The sequence below is a fragment of the Oculina patagonica genome, chromosome 5 (genome assembly GCF_052425735.1).
Source record: "Oculina patagonica isolate OP01 chromosome 5, crgOcupat, whole genome shotgun sequence".
NCBI classification, from domain to species: domain Eukaryota; kingdom Metazoa; phylum Cnidaria; class Anthozoa; order Scleractinia; family Oculinidae; genus Oculina; species Oculina patagonica.
This window is the reverse complement of record NC_135762.1, coordinates 12,932,150-12,953,394: the sequence shown is the minus strand read 5'-3', so window position 1 is coordinate 12,953,394 and position 21,245 is coordinate 12,932,150. Positions and strand designations below refer to the sequence as shown.

The 21,245-nt window shown below is 38.6% G+C and overlaps 2 protein-coding genes across 3 annotated transcripts in view; one reads left to right on the top strand and one right to left on the bottom strand.

The window, feature by feature from the left end:
• The first annotated feature begins 314 nt into the window (after window positions 1–314).
• LOC144655587 (uncharacterized) lies at window positions 315–20,157 on the top strand. The gene is made up of 23 exons (XM_078515871.1): window positions 315–780; window positions 1,870–1,968; window positions 2,925–3,033; window positions 3,459–3,584; window positions 4,411–4,436; window positions 5,057–5,146; window positions 5,358–5,422; window positions 6,164–6,226; window positions 7,031–7,085; window positions 7,646–7,707; window positions 8,186–8,337; window positions 8,722–8,769; window positions 9,478–9,542; window positions 9,915–10,024; window positions 10,163–10,251; window positions 11,760–11,893; window positions 12,141–12,205; window positions 13,061–13,176; window positions 13,459–13,517; window positions 14,583–14,663; window positions 14,985–15,081; window positions 15,596–17,931; window positions 19,475–20,157. Exons 1-22 carry the CDS (start codon window positions 628–630, stop codon window positions 17,344–17,346), a joined length of 3,615 nt encoding a protein of 1,204 aa, XP_078371997.1. The 5' UTR covers window positions 315–627; the 3' UTR covers window positions 17,347–17,931; window positions 19,475–20,157.
• Window positions 19,614–21,245, bottom strand: part of LOC144655583 (uncharacterized) — a 39,795-nt gene continuing 38,163 nt past the window's right edge. For both annotated transcript variants that reach the window (XM_078515866.1, XM_078515867.1), the window contains one exon: window positions 19,614–21,086. In XM_078515866.1, the coding sequence (XP_078371992.1) occupies window positions 20,835–21,086 (252 nt within the window). In that variant the 3' untranslated portion in view covers window positions 19,614–20,834. The remainder of the gene's footprint in view (window positions 21,087–21,245) is intronic.

Sequence of the window (21,245 nt, the reverse complement as noted above, 5' to 3'; positions counted from 1 at the left end):
CTTATTTCTAAAGATGGAGGACAACGATGAGAAAATAGCAGGCTTTGAATTAAGAAAGCGAGTGATCTTCAAGCTACAGCTAGAGCTCGCCAACGTTAATTTCTAGCAAATGACGCGAATCGCGTCTCAGGCATCATTCATCTGATTAGCATGTCAACTGAACAACCCCCGTGACTACGAAAATATGCCCAGTGTACACATTCTCCAACAACTTTAGACAGATTCTTCCTTTCAGCGTAAAATTGCTGTACCTAAAACAAACTGACTTGCATGGCATGTGTCAATTTACTGAGAGTGTAAAAACGTATATCTAATAAATTAGAAGCTATATACGAGCTAATCAGTGGGCGGGCGAGACACGTACAACAAACTTTAATACTGAAAGTTGGTGGACAGTTGGGAGAAAATTTCGAACTGAAACGGAAAATTATTAACAGTACCTCATTTCGCGTGTATATTGCTTAGTTCTGCTGTTACTTTGTGCCGCCGTAAAACTTTAGAGGTGAAGGAATTTTCAGTACGACAAAAACTCGTAAAACAAACAAGACTCACTATTTCCAATATGTAAAGTGGCGAGCAATGAGTTTGCTCAAGTAATTTACGGTCGCAACAAATCTTTCTGATCTAATGGAATCCATGAAAGAAACAGCCAAGTTCTGCGGGAATATTCTGGTGCGGAAAACCAAGAGACGCAGCTTCCTTGCCAAGTCACTGTTCGAGGGAGTTTTCGGAGTTTTGACCGATGGTTCGTTTGAATATTACCACAGCTCGGCACAATGGGTGAGTTTTTAATAGCAATAGCTGTATCATTATTATAGAAAACGGCTTGCTAGTACTCACGTACTGTTAGATATAAGTTAATGTTAAGGGATAAGCCGATCTGTGTCTGCCTTAAGTAGGTTTCTGTGTTGGGACTTAGTTCAAGCAAATAGCTATAGCGAAGCAATTCAAGAACTATATCCACGTGCTCGCTTTAGGTTTCCTGAGGGATCATAAATATGACACAAATCTTTTAAGGCGAATCGGCTTCTTATTGCGCAATATGCGAGCAACGCGTTAACAACAATTGGCAACAAGAGTTCTGATCCCTTACGCGTTCATTTCTGACAACTAACGCCGGAACAAAATATAATATTCTCAACCATATTCCGTGTTTTACTCATGAAAATTAACGCTCAGTCTGTCAAAGGACTGTTAGTTACTTTTTCGCAACAAGGCAAATTAATCACCCGCCGGGAAGAACCACACCGGCAAAAACGCAAGAAAAACAGTCTGACAAGACAATAGTTGTATCGAGTTAATTTAACTCTGAGCTCGCGATAAGTATATAAATCTACAACACCCTGTATAAATTTACAGTAGTTCTACACACATTCTTCTGAGATAAGCGAAATGTTTACTTCTAATTTTCTTGTTGTTATGATTATCCCATAACATAATGCGTAGGCTTGCATAAGAGATTTTTTATGCGTAATTAGGTGCGAATCAACAAGAGGATTACGATGTACAAAGTTTGTAAAACAAATGATCGTAAAGGCCTGGGGAGAGACTCTTCCCAGTTCTTCTCAGTTCAAGTCGCGCACCCCTCCGATCCCCTCTGGTTTCACAAAACGTAAAATAACTCCAGGGAAGCACCCTTTTGGCATTTTGCTTCAAACGCTCGTGTAGAGCAAATAAACGGCCCTTCGTTGTCTTCAGTTTTCATTGCCCGCGCAATCTTTGTCGGCGAGTTTTGAGGGGTTTTTTCGTACGTAAGTAAATTAAGCTTGCGAAAAACCGCCAACTCCAACTTTTCAAATATTTCTGCAGCTCATTAGCTTTTTCCTTTTCTATCTTCTGTAACAGTTATTTTGCCTTTAATTGACACAGACAAAAGGAGATAAACCGGAATTTTTCATTGAACTATTTAACATCCAATCTGTGGAGGAAGTAGATGACGACGCGTTCAGCCAGGCTCTCTGTTTTCAGGTTTGGTAAACTTCATTCCTCTACTTTAATCTTTTCAGTCCCTACAGTTTGTCCAAATGTCAATACCGCATGGTCACTAGATTTTTCTTTTCGCCATAGTTTTAAGAACTTAGTGTTACATTCGATTTTTACTTGGGTGTCGAAAGTGATCCGCATTTGCTATGGCTAGGCATTACTAAACTTAGTGATTAATTTTTCCGGCAGGCTCTTGTCTTCCGGGAGAGACTTTTCTATTGCAATCGTAATAGGAAAAAAATGAAAACAGCAATTTGGGACATGGACTTAGAGCGATTTTCAAACGAGTGTCGTAAAACCAAAGTCAAACACTCTTTCCAACCAAAAAAGATACAGACAATCCAGCTAACCAATCAAAAGTCAAAGCAAAGACATATAGGCGGCACGAAGCGCGGGAAAACGTGTGTGAGCAGATTACAATTGGTTTGGTTTTATTTCTGATAAGTCGAGAAAGTTGCACGAGTTGTTTTTAGTTTAAACATATCAAAACATTATTTATTGTGAGTAGCCTGAATCGTCAGTCGCTTCAAGTCCTCAGCTTCAAAACCATTGCATTGCAGCAAACGGCAGCGAGGATCCCCTATCATCTCTCTTAATCTCTGTTTCTTGACGTTGTTCAACTTCTCGGTGTTGTGATCAGAGGCAACGAAAAACCAAAACAAATTCAAAAGACAATGAACAATGCTCAAAACCAAGAGAGAATTAACACAAAACACAACTGCTGAAACTAACAATGGCTTCTACAACACCAATCTCCCACCATCTTGCCTTAAATAATGAAAGGAGTAAAATTTGCCTGGAAAAGAAGGAAACTGACCCTGAAACTTCCAATTGAAAATGTTGCCGTTTTCACTTCAAAGTTTTAAAAGGCATAGGATGACAGTAGCTACAAATAATGAGATTAGATTACTTGTTAATCATTTCTCGACTTTTCTTTGTAGGTGACATATCACTGCCGCACCAAGAAGGACAATTCAAACACTCGAACTCTTTATCTGTCGGCTTATGACGTGGACGAGTTTGAGTCGTGGTTGTCTTCATTACGACTAGGTAAAAGTAAAAAAAAAAAAAACCTAAATTATTGATATTTTTATCTGTATAGTGGAAAATGATAGGTAGACAAAATAATTATATCTCTTCAATGGCTTGTAACCACTTTTTGTTAATCTCTACATCGATTTTGTTTCCAGCTCGCGAAATTAAAAAGTCGCGTGAAATTTATATTCAATCCAAAAATTTCAAGCTGATGACGAAGTTCAAGTTCACTGACTGTGATTGGTTGTTCCCAGTGCGCGAAAATTCGTAGCTGAGCAACAGCCAATCAGAGTCACTGCAGCTACGTCATGGAATCTCTGTCACAGGAATGAACAGAGAGCACGCGAAAGAGGGACGTCAGTTCATTCGAGCAATACCTTCGTTTCCGATACGAATCTTAATTATTCGTCTTTCTTACCCAAAATGTGTACTTTTTCTAGCCTTTCTGGACAACCCAGTGAGTCTGACCCAGTACCACTCGGGTCGTTTTACGGGCAAAGGATGGTCGTGCTGCAAAGCTGCGACGTTTAGAAGCTCTACAGGATGCAAGCCGAGTACAATTTATGGTAGGTGATGATTTTGTTTTTCCGAGCAGTTTCTACAGGCTCTTTCCCAGACCACTATTACCCGTCCGGGCGAAATTGGCAAGAACACATGCACTGAATACAGAAACAACAACAACAACAACAACAACAACAACAGTGACAGCCGTGGCAACAGTAAAAGTGGCAACCGACAGCAACCACAACAACAATAACAATAACAACAACAAACGATTAACAACAAATCAACAGCGATAATGAAAACAACAACCAAAAACACCTTTATTTGAGTTCAAACTATATCTAAGAACTGATCATATATTTGAACAAAAACTCTTTCAAATATCCTCACAACATTTCACTATTTTTTGTAACCAGTTTCTCTTGGGCACCAGTTAACAAAATATGGAATGTATCGACTAACTGCTTCCTTTTTTCAGTTTAAAATCAAGATATTATATTTCGAATCAAAGAAACAAGGCGAACGTTTCAACCGCTCCATTATGATATGAATTACTATTCTCGTAAAAAAAATTCTTTGAAATTACCGCTATTAGGAAGCATATCAATGTCCCTCAAGATCTAGCAATCAGCTAAGAAAATAAATATATTATGCTGAATAGCCTGCGTAGCTGGCAGTTTTGTTGGGGTTAACGCGCGCGAGAGAATGCTGCGAAGCTGCGAGGGGCCTACGGAGAAGAAGGCTTTCTTCTCCCTAGGCTCCTCGCGGCTTCGCCACTAGTTGTCGCGGGTTTGCCGCTTGCTCTTGCGTGCGTTAACCCCCAAAAAACCACCAGCTGCGCAGACTATATGCTGAGTAAAGACACTTTTTTTTTCATTTATTACTTAGGAATTCCAGACGTCAAGAGGCAAAAGGTAATAATAATAATAATAATAATAAAGACTTTATTTAAAATGAGGGTAACACTAAATAGCAAAGCTAACAAACCTGTGGCCCTCCCAAATACAAAATTAGCTGTATTTAACAAATAGATTCCATTTTGCCGTGCGTCTGTTCAGTTATAGATCACAGATGTGGTACCACCAAATGTGGTAAGAACAAAAAAAGTGGCCCACGAGCCGCTAGGCGAGTGGATCACTGTTGTTCTTACCACATTTTGACGTCTTCTGTGATCTATAACTGAAAGGACCCACGGCAAAATTGAATCTATTTGTTTTATATAATAAAACTCTGATTTGGACTATGAACTCTGATCACGCGCGCGAGTCACACCACTACGTGACGTCATATATGCGTCTGTACTCTAATAGATCATAAGTAAGAACCAATCAAAATGCGCGTAGAATTCAGGTTATTATATAAACCCCAATAAAGATTATTATTTTAGCAATTTAACTGTACTGCATGATGTGTACTGAATTTGCTTTGATGTGCATGTGAAATACAATAACTAATTTTCGATTTAAGGTGAAATAATTTGTTACTCAATTTTATTACTCAATATCATTTTGTTGACTATTTTTATCCCCGCTAGTTATCACTTGCAATCGCTTTTCATGGCTTTGGTGTGGTTGCCAGAGAGTCGCATTATTCTGACATGCCTGGAAGTCTTCCTTTCAATACAGTAAGAATTAACAACAATAGTTCTTTCATATAATCATTCTGTCGTTTACTAACAAAATTTGTACATGATTAAAGTAAGAATGCCGCCAGGATTTCCCCAAATGAAACATACTTAACAACAATAATTAATTAATTGATCGATTGATTAATCAATTAATTAAATAATTTGTTCGATAGTTTGTTTATTTATTTCTTCTTTTAATTCATTTTAGGGTGATCACTTAACTGTCTCTGATGCCTCTGGTAGCATGGAATGGAAAGCATTTTCAACCACATCGTGAGCGACTCTCACTTGTCGGCCAGTCGGCCAGTCCCCACCTCGGTCGTAATAGGCCTTATTCGTATTCTCGGTATTGGACTGGAACTAGCTTGCAATGGAGGCTAATGCGGGTAATCTTTTCAAATGCAAATGGCATGAAGCTGTTTTTTTATGATATTCCCCCGCATGAGCCTCCATTGCAAGCTAGTTCCAGTCCAATACCGAGAATACGAATATTGTCTATTGGGTAGCCACTCGAAAATGAGACGGCCAAGAAGAGAGGGAACCTTATTAGAGAAATGAAACGCGGGGGAGGATATGGGAAAGGGAAGAGAAACTTATTTTATTTCAAATCTCATATAAGCTAGGGAATAAATAAAAGAAAAAAATAGAAGTAGAATTGTTAGTCTCTGTACATGCTGGAGCTGTTTGGTTACACAATTTTGCAAAAAAAAGTCTCGATAAAGAGTTCGTGTAATGGATGGACGACTTTAAAAGCGCAAAGTTATGTCATATCGTGCTTTTTCTCTTGTTCAAAACCTGTCACGATTAATCATCTGGGGAAGGCTGGGGAAGGGCTTAACAGAGTAGGAAACATTAATAAATTAAAGTTTCAGAATGGCTAAGCTTTAAAGATGTTTGCAAAGTCGGTATTATTTAAAAAGCAGGAAAGGTCGTCCGCATCCATTTTCGTCTCTACTATTTCTAAACGACAAGAAAACAGCAACAACAACAACATTCCATGACTTATCTTTCTAGGACAAGTGGCTATGGATACATTCCAAAAGATCTTGTGAAGCTCAAAGATCTCGAGGAAGAACCGTAAGTGGACGATTTTGCTTTACAGGTCTTATTGACTCACTCTCAACCTCAGCTGAAGGGTTTGGAACAGAATAAATGATTGGAAATTTATTGTTTGTTCAGCTGCTTCGAAAAAGCAACAAAACAAAATCTTAGTTTTGTTTCTGTTAAAGGCAGAGAAGAACGTTTGCAGAGAAGAAAGCTTCATGTTGTAAAATTGCATAGCTTCTTGCTTCATTTGAAGCCCTTCTGGTTAGCCGCCGCCTGGTTAGCTCAGTTGGTAGAGCGCCGGACTGCTGTGCGGGAGGTCGTGGGTTCGAACCCCAGACCGGACCAACACTCAGGGTCTTAAAATAACTGAGGAGAATGTGCTGCCTTTGTAATTACATCTGCAAATGGTTAGACATTCTAGTCTTCTCGGAAAAGGACAATAAACCGTAGGTCCCGTCTCCTGTATCCTCAGTCTTATAACAGCTAGGGGACGTTAAAGAACCCACACACTATTCGCAAAGAGTAGGGCACGAAGTTCCCGGTGTTGTGGTCTGGCCTTTGTGTAGTAAATTAAAGTATGCGTACAGCGCATTTGAACATTACATATGAAAAATGCGCTATATAAATTGATTATCATTATCATTATTATTATCATTTCTGTCTTCTTGTATCTCACTCCCAACTATTATAGACCACTAGATAACGTCACAGTTAGCGTAACAAATAACAAGAAAGCGTGGAAATCGAATGACTCGCTATCGTTTACGATTAAACATTGTATATTTTTAACATGTATTGGAGTAATCTTGCAATCTTTTTTTATCCACTGCACAGATGGTTTTTTGACGAGATTCCCACTTCTATCACAACAGCGATTCTGCGAGACCAGGTACAGTAGTGTGAAGTAACGAATGATAGTAAACTTTGCCCCCTTTAGGATTTATAATTGAAGCTAATTATAACGTCTTCTTACAGATCATGGGGTAAAATTATGAACAAAATATAAAAACAATTAATTTAACAAGAAGGCAATTGACGTCTACTTTTTCTACGTACAAAGAAGTTAACAAGGCGCGGAAGAGCTTCAACTGTTTGTCTGTCCGTAGAAGAGGGATATTTACAACTTACGTCCAGTTATAGAAAACGAGGGCGAGTAGTTTCAATGTTGAAGTAGAAAATCTAAATTCTAGCAATCACACAGCTACAATAAATGTTAGATTTTTTGAGCCAGAAATCATAAGTAATTAGGACAACTTGCGCGTGATCGCGGTATATCAGCGAATAGTTAACCATGAAACTGCAATCCGATCCGACGCACGGATTTGCAATAGAACACACGTCAGCATGGTGTACTAACGAATACCAGGAATACACCTGTTCGTGCAATTTTTTCTTGTTGTTAATGTTGTAACGAATATACTTTTCATACTTGGCTGTTTTGTTGGCTAGGTTCCAGGATGTTTCATCTTAAGAACCAGTGGACTGGGGACACGGACCATTCTATCTTTTAGGTTGGTGGTATTTTCCTGTGTACCTGATAATTATTTTATAGTGTAACAGTTTGGATAAGGAAGGAATAATTTTTGTACCTCAAGTCTAGGAAAGCTCTCCGTTTGACACTTAAATTGTGGAATCAGAAATCGTTTTAATTTGTATCTGCGAAAGGTAATGATTCCACATGCACCTTTCACTTGGATCAGAAAAAGAAAACAGAAACGTCAGGTCCGTGTTAACACAATATTTGTCCTACTGTACTGCGGTTAGGGTAGCTAACAGTTTTTCACCTTTTAAATGTCATATCTTATCTATAATAGTCCCATCATCATCATCATCATCATCATCATCATCATCATCACCCTTTATTTATACACGATAAAAGTTTTAAGCACAATGCTTGTAGGGTCATGTACTCCTTTGGCTCTCTTTTCGTGAATTGTCTTCGCTTTCTATGCCAGTGGAATAATTTTTATTTTATCAATTGCGTTACAGAACCGACAGAACAGTGAAGCACATAGAGGTCCTTCTCGATGAGACAACTCAGAAGTATCGTATTAAGGACGAGTCTGACGCAGTGTCCTATGCGAACTTTTTACAGTTTGATAGTGTACAACAACTGTTGGACCAATGCAAACAACACCCAAGTAAGATGAAAACGACCGTGCCAGTTAATGATTTAAAACAATGGTAAATTACCCACAGCTCGTAACTGGTCGGATATTTGTTTTGTAATGAGAATAAGGCAATCTTCGTAGCTAACAACCAACCGCGTATCTTACTGTATAAATAATGTTGCGCGCAACCAGTCGATGCTTTACCAGCTATGAAATTTCATGGAAATGTCACGAAAAAGGGAGCGGACCAGATTTTTGTCTTTTTTTCTTCCCAACTTCATATTTTTTCACAACTTCGAAGATTCTCTATCCATCCTTAACATGCTTCGTTTTGAAGTCGACAATAATCAACAAGCATTGCAAACTCTAAAGTGGCTAATAAATGATGTTGGTGAACGTCTTGTTTTACTGCAGCTCTAGGGATAACTCTGGAAAAGTATCCGACCATCAAGAATGCCGATGGTAAGTACTGCTAAAGGAGAGTGGTCAATATTATTGGGTAATAGGGCACAGAGGGTGATCTCTTTTCCACCGCATCTCAAAAACCGGTGACGCGTTTGTAAAGGCGACTTTTGCAATACTACTGGTAACGCTTGATTGTAAACAACTTTTATTTCCCAATACAATAATCTTGACAACTTTTTGAACAATACATATCAGTAGCGGATCCAGAACTTTAGCTAAGTGTGGGGCCCGATCATCCAGTCTCCCGAACAAGGAGGGGCCCCGCTTTTGAAAATAATTTTTCTCGGTCCTTCGGGCCTCTATTTCTCCAGAAAATAAGGTCCCCCCCCCCCCCCTATATCCGCCACTGCGTATATACGTAGTTACCTTCATATAAAGCAATAATATCGGCTGAGGTCGAGGGTGATAGAGATATATATATATATTTACGCCAAAGTTTGTGTCACATCATAAACAGAAGCGTTGGACAGTTCTAAGTAACGTATGCAGCGAGTCCAATAATTGTGACATTTAAAACAACATTTTGAATATTTCACATTTTCAATTCAAACTTGCTTAAATTAAATTACTATATTGACGAATCACGGTGTCTACTGTCAAATGCAAGTTGAACTCTTTTCTCTGATGCTTTCTGAGCGGCTTTCGGTTCATGTCAGCATTTTAGCTTTGTACTAAGTAATAGTAACCCAAATACTGTTATTTTAGAGATCTGGAAGGTGGACTGGGGAGAGGTTGAAGCAAGGGAAGAGAGTGACGTGAATCTTCCGTGGGTAAGAAGTTCAGAGTAGCCGGAATGGGTGAAGTTGGTGGAATTGCTTTTTATGTCGTTATCGGTATTTACCATTCACTTAATTATATCCTGTATACAGACATTGGCAAATTAAAGACAAAAGCAGTATACTGAAGACGGGGGGGGGGGGGGGGGGAGGTGTTTTTGGCCTTCGAAGGCCTTACGCATGGTTCACGGCACGTGGGTATAGCAAGTCTATTTAAGTTTGTTGATTACAGTCCGCAAGCTCAGAGAAGACTAGAAGTTTGATGAGTCATGGGTCCTAAATCTCTTTGATCTAGCTTACGTACAGTACACTTGCTAAAATAAGAATGTCGAGTCCTAAATTACAGAAAATGACTTTTCTCTTCAGAGTGTGAACTTCGGCAAGTTCCACAACAAAGACGCATTAATACATGCTCTACCAGAGGGAAGTTCTGATATCTTAAAGGAAAAGTTCATTAACCAGTCAAGGTTACTAATGTGAGTATAATGGCCGTTTCGGATTTAAAAACAGTTGTTAGGTGCAATAATACCACAAAGCAATGGAAAAAGTAACTACTCATGATAACAGTTTTATGCTAGAGACTTTTCAATTCTCCATTTCTGTTTCTTCCGCAGGATACTTAATCACGACAATGTAGTGAGGCTACATGGGGTCGGTATCAAAGGACCTCGCAATTTTATGGTTCAAGAAAATCTGTCAAATGGTAATATCTTTTGTTTATAATTATCTACTGCTTTGGGGATCCTAAAAATAAGTAAAAGATTCCTTAGGACCCCTTTCGTTTTCGTCACTACTAAATATATTCCCACAGGGAGGACTTTTCACTCTACCAGGATGTCAGTGTTTTATCATATTCTCTACACCTGATTGAAGAAACGTTGACCAAAAAAGCATAAACCATGAACAATGCGACCCAAATGTTTACTGGGTAATCGGAAGAAATAATCTTCGTCTCGGACAGAATAAACATTATAAAAAGACAAGTTGCATAAATCATGCTCTATAGGCACTTAAAAAAGGAAATATCTTGATTACCAATAAATGGAATATTTCTAAGGTTACCAATTCTGTCCACCCAGAAGCCCATTCGGTCTTATCGTTCATGGCTAATGCTTTTCACAGGGCCAACGTTTCTTCAATTTGGTGTATAAGAAAACTGGTTTACCATTACTAGCAACACCATTTAAACTCGGGCGTGGTCGCTTTAGGTCTCCAAAAGGGCACCAGGAATATGTTGGGGGACCTGATACAATGATGATCGAGAACCTTCGTCGGACAAGTATCAAATTCAGGGATAGTAGTGATACTTTTACTCGGTCTCGTTGTTCTATAGTAATCGAATGAATATAGGTCACTTGCGAGTAGGAGGCATAACCAACACAATATTGGATAAAGAGACCCACTGTATGAAATGTGAAGGCTCTCAGCATGGACTAGTGACCTCCCAGTCTCAAGTTCATTTTCTGTCAATAGAGAGGTTAAGCATGACGTTAGAGAGATTAAGCATGACGTTTATTTTCCCGCGCGGCAAAATAACTTCTCTGTCTGCCGTTTGGCGTTGGTACGCGGAAATGAGAAGTTTTGTATTTGTCGTAATTTTGGGATTTTTTCACTATTATGACGGATTGATTTTAGAATTCGATTAAAAGATAAAAAAATGAAAGAGTCGCCGTTGCCATAACGTCATGCTTAATAGAGAGATTAAGCATGACGTTATACGGCAAACGGCAAACGTGAGCTTGCTTTTCATTTTGTTACCTTTTTTCAAATTCTAAATTAATCCCTCACAAAAATGGTGCAAAAATTCCATGTTTGACAAACGCAAAACTACTCATTTCCGCTACGAACGCCAAACGGCAGAGGCAGAGTTGAATTCCGTCCGAAAATAAACATCTTAATCTCTCTAAGTCTCTGTTAATGGCAGACGGCAAACGGCAAAGATAACTTCTGATTTTGAGTTCTTTTCTTCTAATCCGTAAATAAAGCACACAAAAATGGAATAACGTCTCCTACTATTCATTGCACATACAAATAATTTCACTCTACTGTACATTCAACTGAAGAGAGACGGCAAAAGCTTCATTTTTGCCGTTTGCTGTTTGCCGTAAACGTCATGCTTAACCTCTCTAATATTTATTCAAACCACCTTTTGATTCTTTACAACCAAAATAGGTTTTTTCAATCCACTAATGAGCTTCTTCTCACTTACAGGCGACCTGTCAGAATACCTGACGAGAAACTCATCTATGCTCCAGTCCTACCCCACTGAATTAGGAAATATCATGAATCACGTGATCAATGGCATGGTATATCTCCACGACTGTCGGGTAGTGCACGGAGAATTAGTAAGTTCAAAAAGTTGTGTTTGTTGAAATATACAAAATACGCTGCTGTTTTGGTGATAGGTTTCCCTATCAGCCTTTTGATTTAGGTTCTGCTTTACAATACAGGTATCTGCACTTCTTATCTATCGATCTAGAAGACGGCATGCAAAAGGAGCATCCGCCATCTTGTAACCATAGCGAAATGGTACTCAATCATATCCCTTGAAACTACTTTTTAAAACTAATATGAAATATTGCTTTTGTTTAGGTGCCCAAGAACTGCCTTGTTGGCGACAAAGGAATTATAAAGATATCGGGTTTCCATTGTGCAAGGTGAGATTCATAACATCACGAAGAAAATAGAATATATACCAGTAAGGTGGCTCAAACTGCACACGCGAGGAGACAAGTCCCTGCGTCTAGTCCCCGGGACCACTGAAGTCCCTTCCGTGTGAACTACCCATTTTTGTCAAAAATCGAATCACTGTGACCAAATTAGGTCATCCTGTCCTTTCTTGGCATTCTTTTACAGCTGGCCCGATGTTGCTGATAAAAAATGCAAACCTGTAAAGCAAAACGGTCTATACCACGTCAACGCCGAAAGAGGTCTAAACATGTCCTATCTAGACGTTTTGAGGCTAATACCTTTAAAACTACTTGGCTGAAGTTCTTTTTTGATAGAATGTCAACATATCGACTAAACAAAACCCTTTCGACAGTTTTTCAAAAAAAATGTATACCTATTTTGTCAATTAGACCTCTCTCCTCCGCAGGGGCCTTTTCTTATTTTTTTTTTTCGTACGAGTTTGGGGAGAGGTAAAAAGTAAGCACGTGGAGCCTGGGAAGAAAGGAAATTTCATTTTTCGTGTTTTCGCCTTTCCCGTCCTCCCCCACTGAAGGAGGAGAGAGCAATTAGACAAAAAAATATGTATAAAAAAAACTTTTATAAAGTTACTCACTAAAAGATATTACGTTTAGTATGGACATGTAAAAGTATTTTGACGTCGTAGAAATCGCAGGTTGTTCACTGGTGAAATTCCTAAAAAAGGTTTACTTAAAGTTATTTGTAAACAATACTGGTGATTGTGATAGTGTACAAAAGACGAAAATGTCTAAGGTATTGTCAGAAAAAAAAAAAAAAAAACTAATTTAACTTAGCGCTTCATTTTTTGGCATGATGTTATACAGATCTCCTTGGTGTAAAAGACCACTATCCGATGACGTTTATAACAACAAAGTTCCTATTCCAGCTCCTGAACTTATGCAGTGCGCAGGAACGTTTCCGTCCGACGTTTGGGCGTACGGTAAGCTTTCATGCTGCATCTTCAACAATTACTTTTGGGGAATGTAATTTACTTCAAAATTGTCATTTTTCGTAATGGTATACTTTCACCTCTGGAGGTGACAGCGGTTTCGAATTAAGAAATCAGTAAAGTGCAATTTACAAAACAACAGCAACAACAACAAAACATTTCTTAGGGGGAGGCTTTATAGTATCTTCTTACAGAACAGACAAAAAAACATACTATTTGACATTATTGTAAGATTGTAGGACTAAAATGTTGACTCAACTCGACATCTTGCAGGTTTATTTATTTATGCTGTTGCTACTGTGGGCCAACAACCTATCACAACTTTACAACAGGTATATTGAATGTGCTATTTGGTTGTCTGCTATGGACATTTAATAATCTTCTTTTTAAGCCAAGTGGTAAATAAGCTAAGCCGGCACCTAAAGGAACATTATCATGGGGATTTTGCTGCATCTTTTTGGTTAAAACGGTGCAAAAAATGTTCACTTTTTATCTTCGCTTATGCATGAAATTGAACACCAAGATAATGATATTAACTGAAGGGAGAGGTATTAAGTGTGTTTGGTTTTAAGCTAGTTTTCAAAGATGCAAGGGTGGAGTTTAACCTTATTCAGACCAAGGGGTGGGGGGGGGGGGGCTTTTGAGGCCCGCGGTGACTTTGAACTCTTATAACTTTTTTAAGTTTCAACCCAACGCTGCCAAACTTTTTGAGTTTTCCTAAAATTTATCTGGCAATAATTTGGTAGGGTTGGATGATGTGTCAGGAACTTGACATCGCCATGGCAACGGCATTTTGACAAGCATGTTTTCCCAAATTTGTAATTTTGCCTGTTTCGGTTAATAAAAATTAACTTTAATGGAACTATTTTTACATTTTTACGGGTTTAAAGCGCATTTGTATTGATTTTGAGTACTTTGCAGTAATTTTGGGTGGTTTTCTGGCATTTTGGAAAAATTTTGAAATCCAAGATGGCGGATCCAAGATGGCGGCTGGTTTTGACATCATGATGTAATTGTCTTGTGATGTGACGTCACCATCTTACGTGACGTATACCAAAAGAAAGATGTTTGGACATACAATACATCCTATAAGTTTCATTGTGATTCAGAGAAGGTAAAAAAAAAGCCCGGTCGGAATAGGGTTAAAAAACGTCCGCTTGCAATTAGAGATGAAAAACGGGTGCATGCATAACGTGTGATAGTACCCTTTTTAACAACCTAACCTACATTACAAAAAAGACCTATTTTTTGTTCTTTTGTTTTAGTCATGCTATGATGGTGTCCCTCTAGCCTCGGTGTGTGGATTGTGCTGGTCCACCCATCAGCTGTTTTCGTAGTTTGTCAGGCCGTCCCAACAACATTTTAAAGAACAATTATGTTATTGTTTCTCCTGGTAGGTTTTACACTTTACGCCAACGGACGACACATTGGACCACGTTGGCAGTTTCGTTGACAAGATTACAACATGCTTGCAAACGGTATGTCAAAACTTCATTAAAAATCAGGGGCCATCTGCTTACAGAGGCTTCTTCTACACCTCAATGATACTCTACGCTTGTGTATCACATACAAACGTATGTCGTTGTGGCATTTAGCAATTATAAATCACACGTGACACTTTGACTGTCAGCAACTGCCCTTCATGCTTGCAAATGACAAAGGATTTGAACTAACAGCTGTTATTTCTACCTACTTTGCCTTATCTTTGCAAATAGGCTTTTCTGATTAAAGTAGAACAAAGATTCTAGAACGTATTATCTTCACTTTCCCGATATTAAAAGGGTACTTCTTTTTTTCAGGAACCCAAAGCTCGTCCTACCTTTCAAGAGCTTCGCAACCAAGTCTCCGATAAAGTTGGATCATCGACACCAAGTTGTTCTTCGCATTCATTGGAAGGTAGGGCTACACTGTAGTTATGATTCGCGTGTTACGTATTCGCAACATTAAAAGGTGTACAGAAAGAAGTGATGGCAAATGTAAAGCTTGGTAAAACACAATTAGCACGTTTTAATGCAGTTTGTGAAAGATGCTATGCACAAAAAGCAATTCGATTTCTCCTAACAGGACTAAAATGTATGACCTTTTCCACACCCCAGTCGGACGCTTGACCACTAAGCTATAGTAGACTAGGGAGGGTTATAAAAACAAGCAGCTAGTCAACACTGCATATCACCCGCCCTTTCCCAAGAAAAATAATAGCAAATTTATCATTGTGTTTTCTTGATACAAATAAGTTGCTATTGTTGTCGTTCCTCTTGTTGTCTACCACCTCAGAACTATTGAGAAGGAGAGTGTTTTTATATTGTAAATTGGGTATCGTGGACAACTCTCTCTATATATAGCCCACACTGAGTATCATACGGCCACTTCTAAATCGTAGCATATGTCTGATTTCTTTTCTTACCGTTAGGTTCGCTAAATGCACAGACACTGGTGGAAGAAGTTTCTCCTGCAAAACCCGCGGCTAGGAAAAACAAACAGAGTATGGTGGAACGTTTCGAGGATGACAACGGAGCGATGGATTGGGACAGCACAGACATAACAACATCTTATAATCAAGAAGAACTCAGACAACGCCTTAAAAATGCAGAGTTGGAGGCGCTGAAAGCCAAGGCGTTACAGAAACGGGCCGAAGCTGTAAAAGACACCATCGTTAGCCAAGTTCAGGAGGCAGAGACAAAGTGTCTGAAAGAAGTGGAACTGATGACGAAGACGTTCCTGATGCGATTGAACGAGGCTAACGATCGCGCCGCCGAGGCTGAACAGGCGCGTTATCTTGCGGAAGAAGTAAAACGACTCACAGAAGAGAAGTACACTCTTTACAAATACGAAAGTGAGAAAAACATGCACGAGCTGAAATCAATGTTTGATGACGCCCTCCTTGAAAGAGACGAGCTCATTGCAGCCTTGAAAACCGTTGGAAAGGACTTTGATGCACCAGAATTGATTTCTCCAAAACGAAGAGATTCCATCCACCAACTTGAAGAGAAGTACCAACGGTACATTTCTACCAGTGATCGCACTATACAGAGTTTAAAAACACAACTGAACGGCGTTGTGAAACACAGGGATCAACTTGCAATCGATCGTGAAGCTGCTAGGAACGAAATGAAAGATACCCGAGAGGCGTTGGAACAGGCTGTGAAAGAAAAGGAAGAATTCCAATTCAGGTTAGAAGAGTCACAGTTTGAGATCGAGCGGCTGGAAGAAATGATCTCGACAATGACTCAAAAACGTCAACAAGCGGAACGCGAAAGAGACCAACTGCAAATGCTGACGGATATGTCTTTGATGAAGCTCAGGCAAGCAGAATCAGAGGCACCAAAGAAAAGAGCATCCCTGTGTTCCTTTCCACCAAAGATTGACGAACGACCAAAAGAAAAGCGCGATCCTAGTCTAAGGAGACTTTCTGAGCAGCTGCTGCACCTAATCGGTCCATCCCCAGCGGAAATGCAATCCAAATCGGATGAAAGTGCCATCGAGGACAGATGTGAAAATGCAATATCTGATGATGATGACATCTCTTCTGGTAGACTGAATGAAAAGGAACATGCTGTTAGGTCGTCCAAAGAAGACCTGCCTCAAAGGAGACCAGGAAAAACAGTAATGCCTGCGTTACCACAACTAAAGGAATTTCGAAAAAGCACGACAATAAGACGACGCGACGATAACAGCAATGACATTTCATCGGATGCATGCGATTCTCAAGCAATGTACAAGTTTGCCCACAGTAACAACTTTCAAGCAAAAGACGAGGAGAAGAAACAAAGTGCACACAGGCAGCAGTCTCCGACCCAGCAAAATGAACCTGAAACACGTATTTACCATGAGGTCGATGGCAAAGAAACACCTCCTTATTCCATCGATCAACAAAGGAAAGATTCACTCAAGCAATTCACTATTCCCACTTTGCACATCGAACAAGCAGATACCGATTCAGAAATGGACCATCAGCGGGATGTTCCAGATATCGAAATATCAGAGTTTGATGAGAATGACCTGATAGTAGAAGAGGAGGAAGACGGTGTATTCCACGCATCTGAGAATAACCAAGATTCCCCAATGTTTATTGTAGGAGACCAGGAAGGCCACACAAGAGTTGTCTACAGTTTTGACGACATTCCAGAGCTTCTGCAGGGCATCCCTCAAACGAGCCTGTAATGTTGTGCTCAGCTTTACTGGCAAGTCGCCAGATAAACTGCTTTACACAGGACGTTCTGTACACTATATACTTCAATGAGGCTACCATACTGCCACGCATAAGTTTTTTTAAGCAGCATACCATTTCTATGGTTTTATCGCATCCATTTAATAAACCACGCGGGCTGCGGGAAGCACACGAGTGGAGATTGTAGGCCATTCGCTTTTGTCTTGAAGTCGACATTTATAAGGTTTGGGTGATTTAACCAATAAGCCATAGAAATACATGGTATATTGACTTCACGTCAGTAATTTCGACAAATCAAAGTACGGAAACCATCTTGAGTTATTTATAGCTTAAGATGTCACATAGCATATGGTAATATAACCATGGTAAACGATGGATAAGTCACTGATCAGCTCTGGGACTGAAGCGACAGGTCCAATCAAAAGTTGTCAAGTTTTCTTTATATTCCAATTTGGAAAGTTTAGTCCGAAAAAGCTTAGTCTGAAAGAGTTCAATCTATTTTTTTTAGCCTTTCTTTATCGAAGATCGTTGATTGCATGCTGGGCTGTTGAAATGAAGCTTTTTCTACAGAAATGGAGGTCTGTTACGCCACAAAATGTAATACTGACACAAAATGTAATAACTTTTGCCACAAAATGTAATAGTAACGCAAAATGTAATAACTTTCGACGCAAAATGTAATACATAAAAGTAACGCAAAATGTAATAAAGTTTTGGTTGGTATATATTTGTTCGAAATATAAGGAATAACATGTGGGTAAGGGACAGAACATCTGTATTTTTTTAAACTGGCGGACGCCACGAGCTTTTCCAAAAGGCTACTTTGATTTTTCCAGGGGAAAATGGGTGAATAGGTGAACTCTCGTTAAATTCCTGTAGAAAAGTATTTTTTCATACAAAAAAGCCCTCCAAATAACACATGCCTTTCTTTATTTTGAAATTAAGGTACAACAACTACGATTTGTAATGGTATATATGCTAACTTTATATGGCAACAATGAAATATCATTCAATTCTTTATCCGTTATATTATCACGCTAATTAACGTACTAACAAACAAGCGACTTTGTCCAATTTAGCGTCTTGCAATATTACGCTAGAAGCGAGTCAGCTCCTTTTTAAATAAAAATCGGTAAAAGAATTATGCATATATATATTAAATTGATGAGAATCTTATTTCAAACGAAATCTAACTGCAACTCTGAGGAAGGAAAAATGTAACTTGAAAATCTAAACTGAAACTTTAAACTATTTCAGGGCTCTTAATTGCGGGTTCTCCAGTAAATTAAGATTTATTAAGATTTTGCTATCAATTGTGCCTTGATATTGAAACTCTTGCCTAGAGCAAGTCTCTGATGGTTGCCTATTATGATCTAAATAATGGTAATAGGACTGAGTGGAGTCCAATTCGGTCTGTAATCATACGAGTGATAAACAAAATCGGACGACCGCGAAGCGGGAGTCCGATTTGTTTAATCACGAGTATGATTACAGACAGAATTGGACGACACGAAGTCCTGTTACCAATTAATCAAAACTATGCAAAATTTGAGAAACAAACTAACCTTTAGTCAAATGGTTTAACGTTTTTATAAAAACTGAAAAACATAACAGTTTACTCAACAAAATGCACAACAACAGCGCGCGCAAAATGACGCGTACTGTCCAATTACACAGGCATGACGCGTAAACTGTCCTATTACACTGTCCAATTACAAGCATGACGCGTAAACTGTCCTATTACACTGTCCAATTACAAGCATGACGCGTACACTGTCCTATTAGTGCTCAAATCGGGCTGCTGATAACCAATCACCGATCGAGAATTTTGTTATAGTTTTGATTAATGAAAAATAATAATTAAAAAAAAAATAAATGAATGTTTCGAACAAACATATACCAACCAAAACACTATTACATTTTGCGCTATTAAGTTTTGCGTTACTTTTATGTATTACATTTTGCGTTAAAAGTTGTTACATTTTGCGTTACCGACGTTATTACGTTTTGCGTCGAAAGTTATTACATTTTGCGTTACTATTACATTTTGCGTCGAAAGTTATTACATTTTGTGTTACTATTACATTTTGTGTCAGTTATTACATTTTGTGGCGTAACAAGGTCCACTTTGATTAAAGAACTATCTGGTCCAAATAATAGAGGTAGAAATGAGTGAAACAATCAAGGTGTTTTATCTAAAATATATTTAATTTGTAGTTTAAATGTACTAAATCTCACTTAAATTGCTTCTTTAACCTAATAACATTCACACTGTTATGACTCCTCTATTAACAACTCGCGGTAACTGTTGTAGCAATCAGATCTTTTTAACAAAAATTGTTTCTAGAACCTGTAGAGTAGCTTCATATATAGGGATTAAAATACATATAGTTATTACCTACGCAAAAAAGAGTATATTGCAATTACTTTATTTATGATTTGGAAGGACTAATATAGTTTCCTACTATAGAAGTTTACTTCTGGTAATGTCATATATATAGTAAGCCGTACTTGTATCGCGAAAACTGTTGTATCGTCAGATTTCTCCCCTTTTTAAACTCATTTTACTATTGACTGGTAAGGTAATATAAAGTGGCTCCCTGATTTATCTAATTTTAGAAGTATTTAGGTTCTTGCTTAGTGTTCACTTAAACAGTTCATATCAAATATTTGTTTGTTTAAGAATCTATTAGAAATAATAGTTAAATCACAATGGACAAATACATTGAACCTAGAAAATTTCTGTAAATCAAGCCTAACTGGCCGCTATTAAAATACAATAAATTGAATTAAACTTTATAAAATATAGCTTTTTTACAACACCCCCCCCCCCCTGCCAAAAAAATAAAAAAAAAATAAATAAAAATAATTAAAATAAAAGGCGGAATAAATAAAAGAAATTTGTACAGAAGAATCACAGTAAGACACTAAAACATAGTCAACATTTCTACCGTGCAAAACGATCTTCTATTAGAGTATCTTATCAAAGTCTTTTAAGCGAACTTGTAACCGTACGTGATCGAGCGCCGTCATTGGAGATTGTCTGATGATATCGCATTCTGACAATGCTCGCCTCTTAACGCCCACAAACATTGCTGTCTGCGGATGTCACATGAGGGTATGATCTGTAAACAGATAAAGTACGCTTACAAGATCGCTAAGAAGATCGCTTTGCACGGTAGAAATTTTGAAATGCGGACAAATTTGACTGAGGCTCTGGGCCCTGTGAAATGCCAAAGAAAAAATCATTTTACTACTGTACATCTACTTGAAGGGGAGTCTTGCAAAGGGAGGGATACACCCATCACTCTAAGACATCTATTATGGCGGCTGCGGCGTGACATCAACGACATGTCGACATCACGTTATTACTACGTTAAAACACCCCACACGATGGTTGATTGCTACCATCTAAACTAAACAATCATCATTCCATTCAGGTTACATCTGGGGCACTTCTAAGGCAGATTCCGATCAATTCTCAGGGTTTCACAAGCTCTTCCACTTTTCTCATAAGCTGCTGGAACTCTGCATCAGGAATGGTGCCACGTTTCTCGGTTATCTTGATGTAAAGAAGCTTGGTAAAGATCAAGGCGAGCTGACCTTCTGGAGGCCAGGAAATGTCTTCAAACAACAGAGGGATGACGGGCTTCTTTAAGCTATGAGCTAAGGTGGCCTCTCCTTGGCAGGCGTCTGATTGGCAGTATTTTTCTGTTACGCAACAAACGAAGACCTATGCCAGGACAAAAAAGAGAACGAATTGCTATACGTTTCAAAACTGTACCAGTTTGGAAAATTCGAACAGAAAATTGGTGGGAAACGATAAACAATGAGAAACAGATGGAATCATTCATTTCATCATTTATCCGCAGTTCACATACATTTCTTTATA

Coding starts and splice junctions, on each gene's coding strand:
- LOC144655587 (XM_078515871.1), top strand. CDS start 628: ATGGAATCCATGAAAGAAACAGCCAAGTTCTGCGGGAATATTCTGGTG. Junction 7,708..8,185: donor CGGACCATTCTATCTTTTAG/GTTGGTGGTATT, acceptor ATTGCGTTACAG/AACCGACAGAACAGTGAAGC. Junction 8,338..8,721: donor CCAATGCAAACAACACCCAA/GTAAGATGAAAA, acceptor GTTTTACTGCAG/CTCTAGGGATAACTCTGGAA.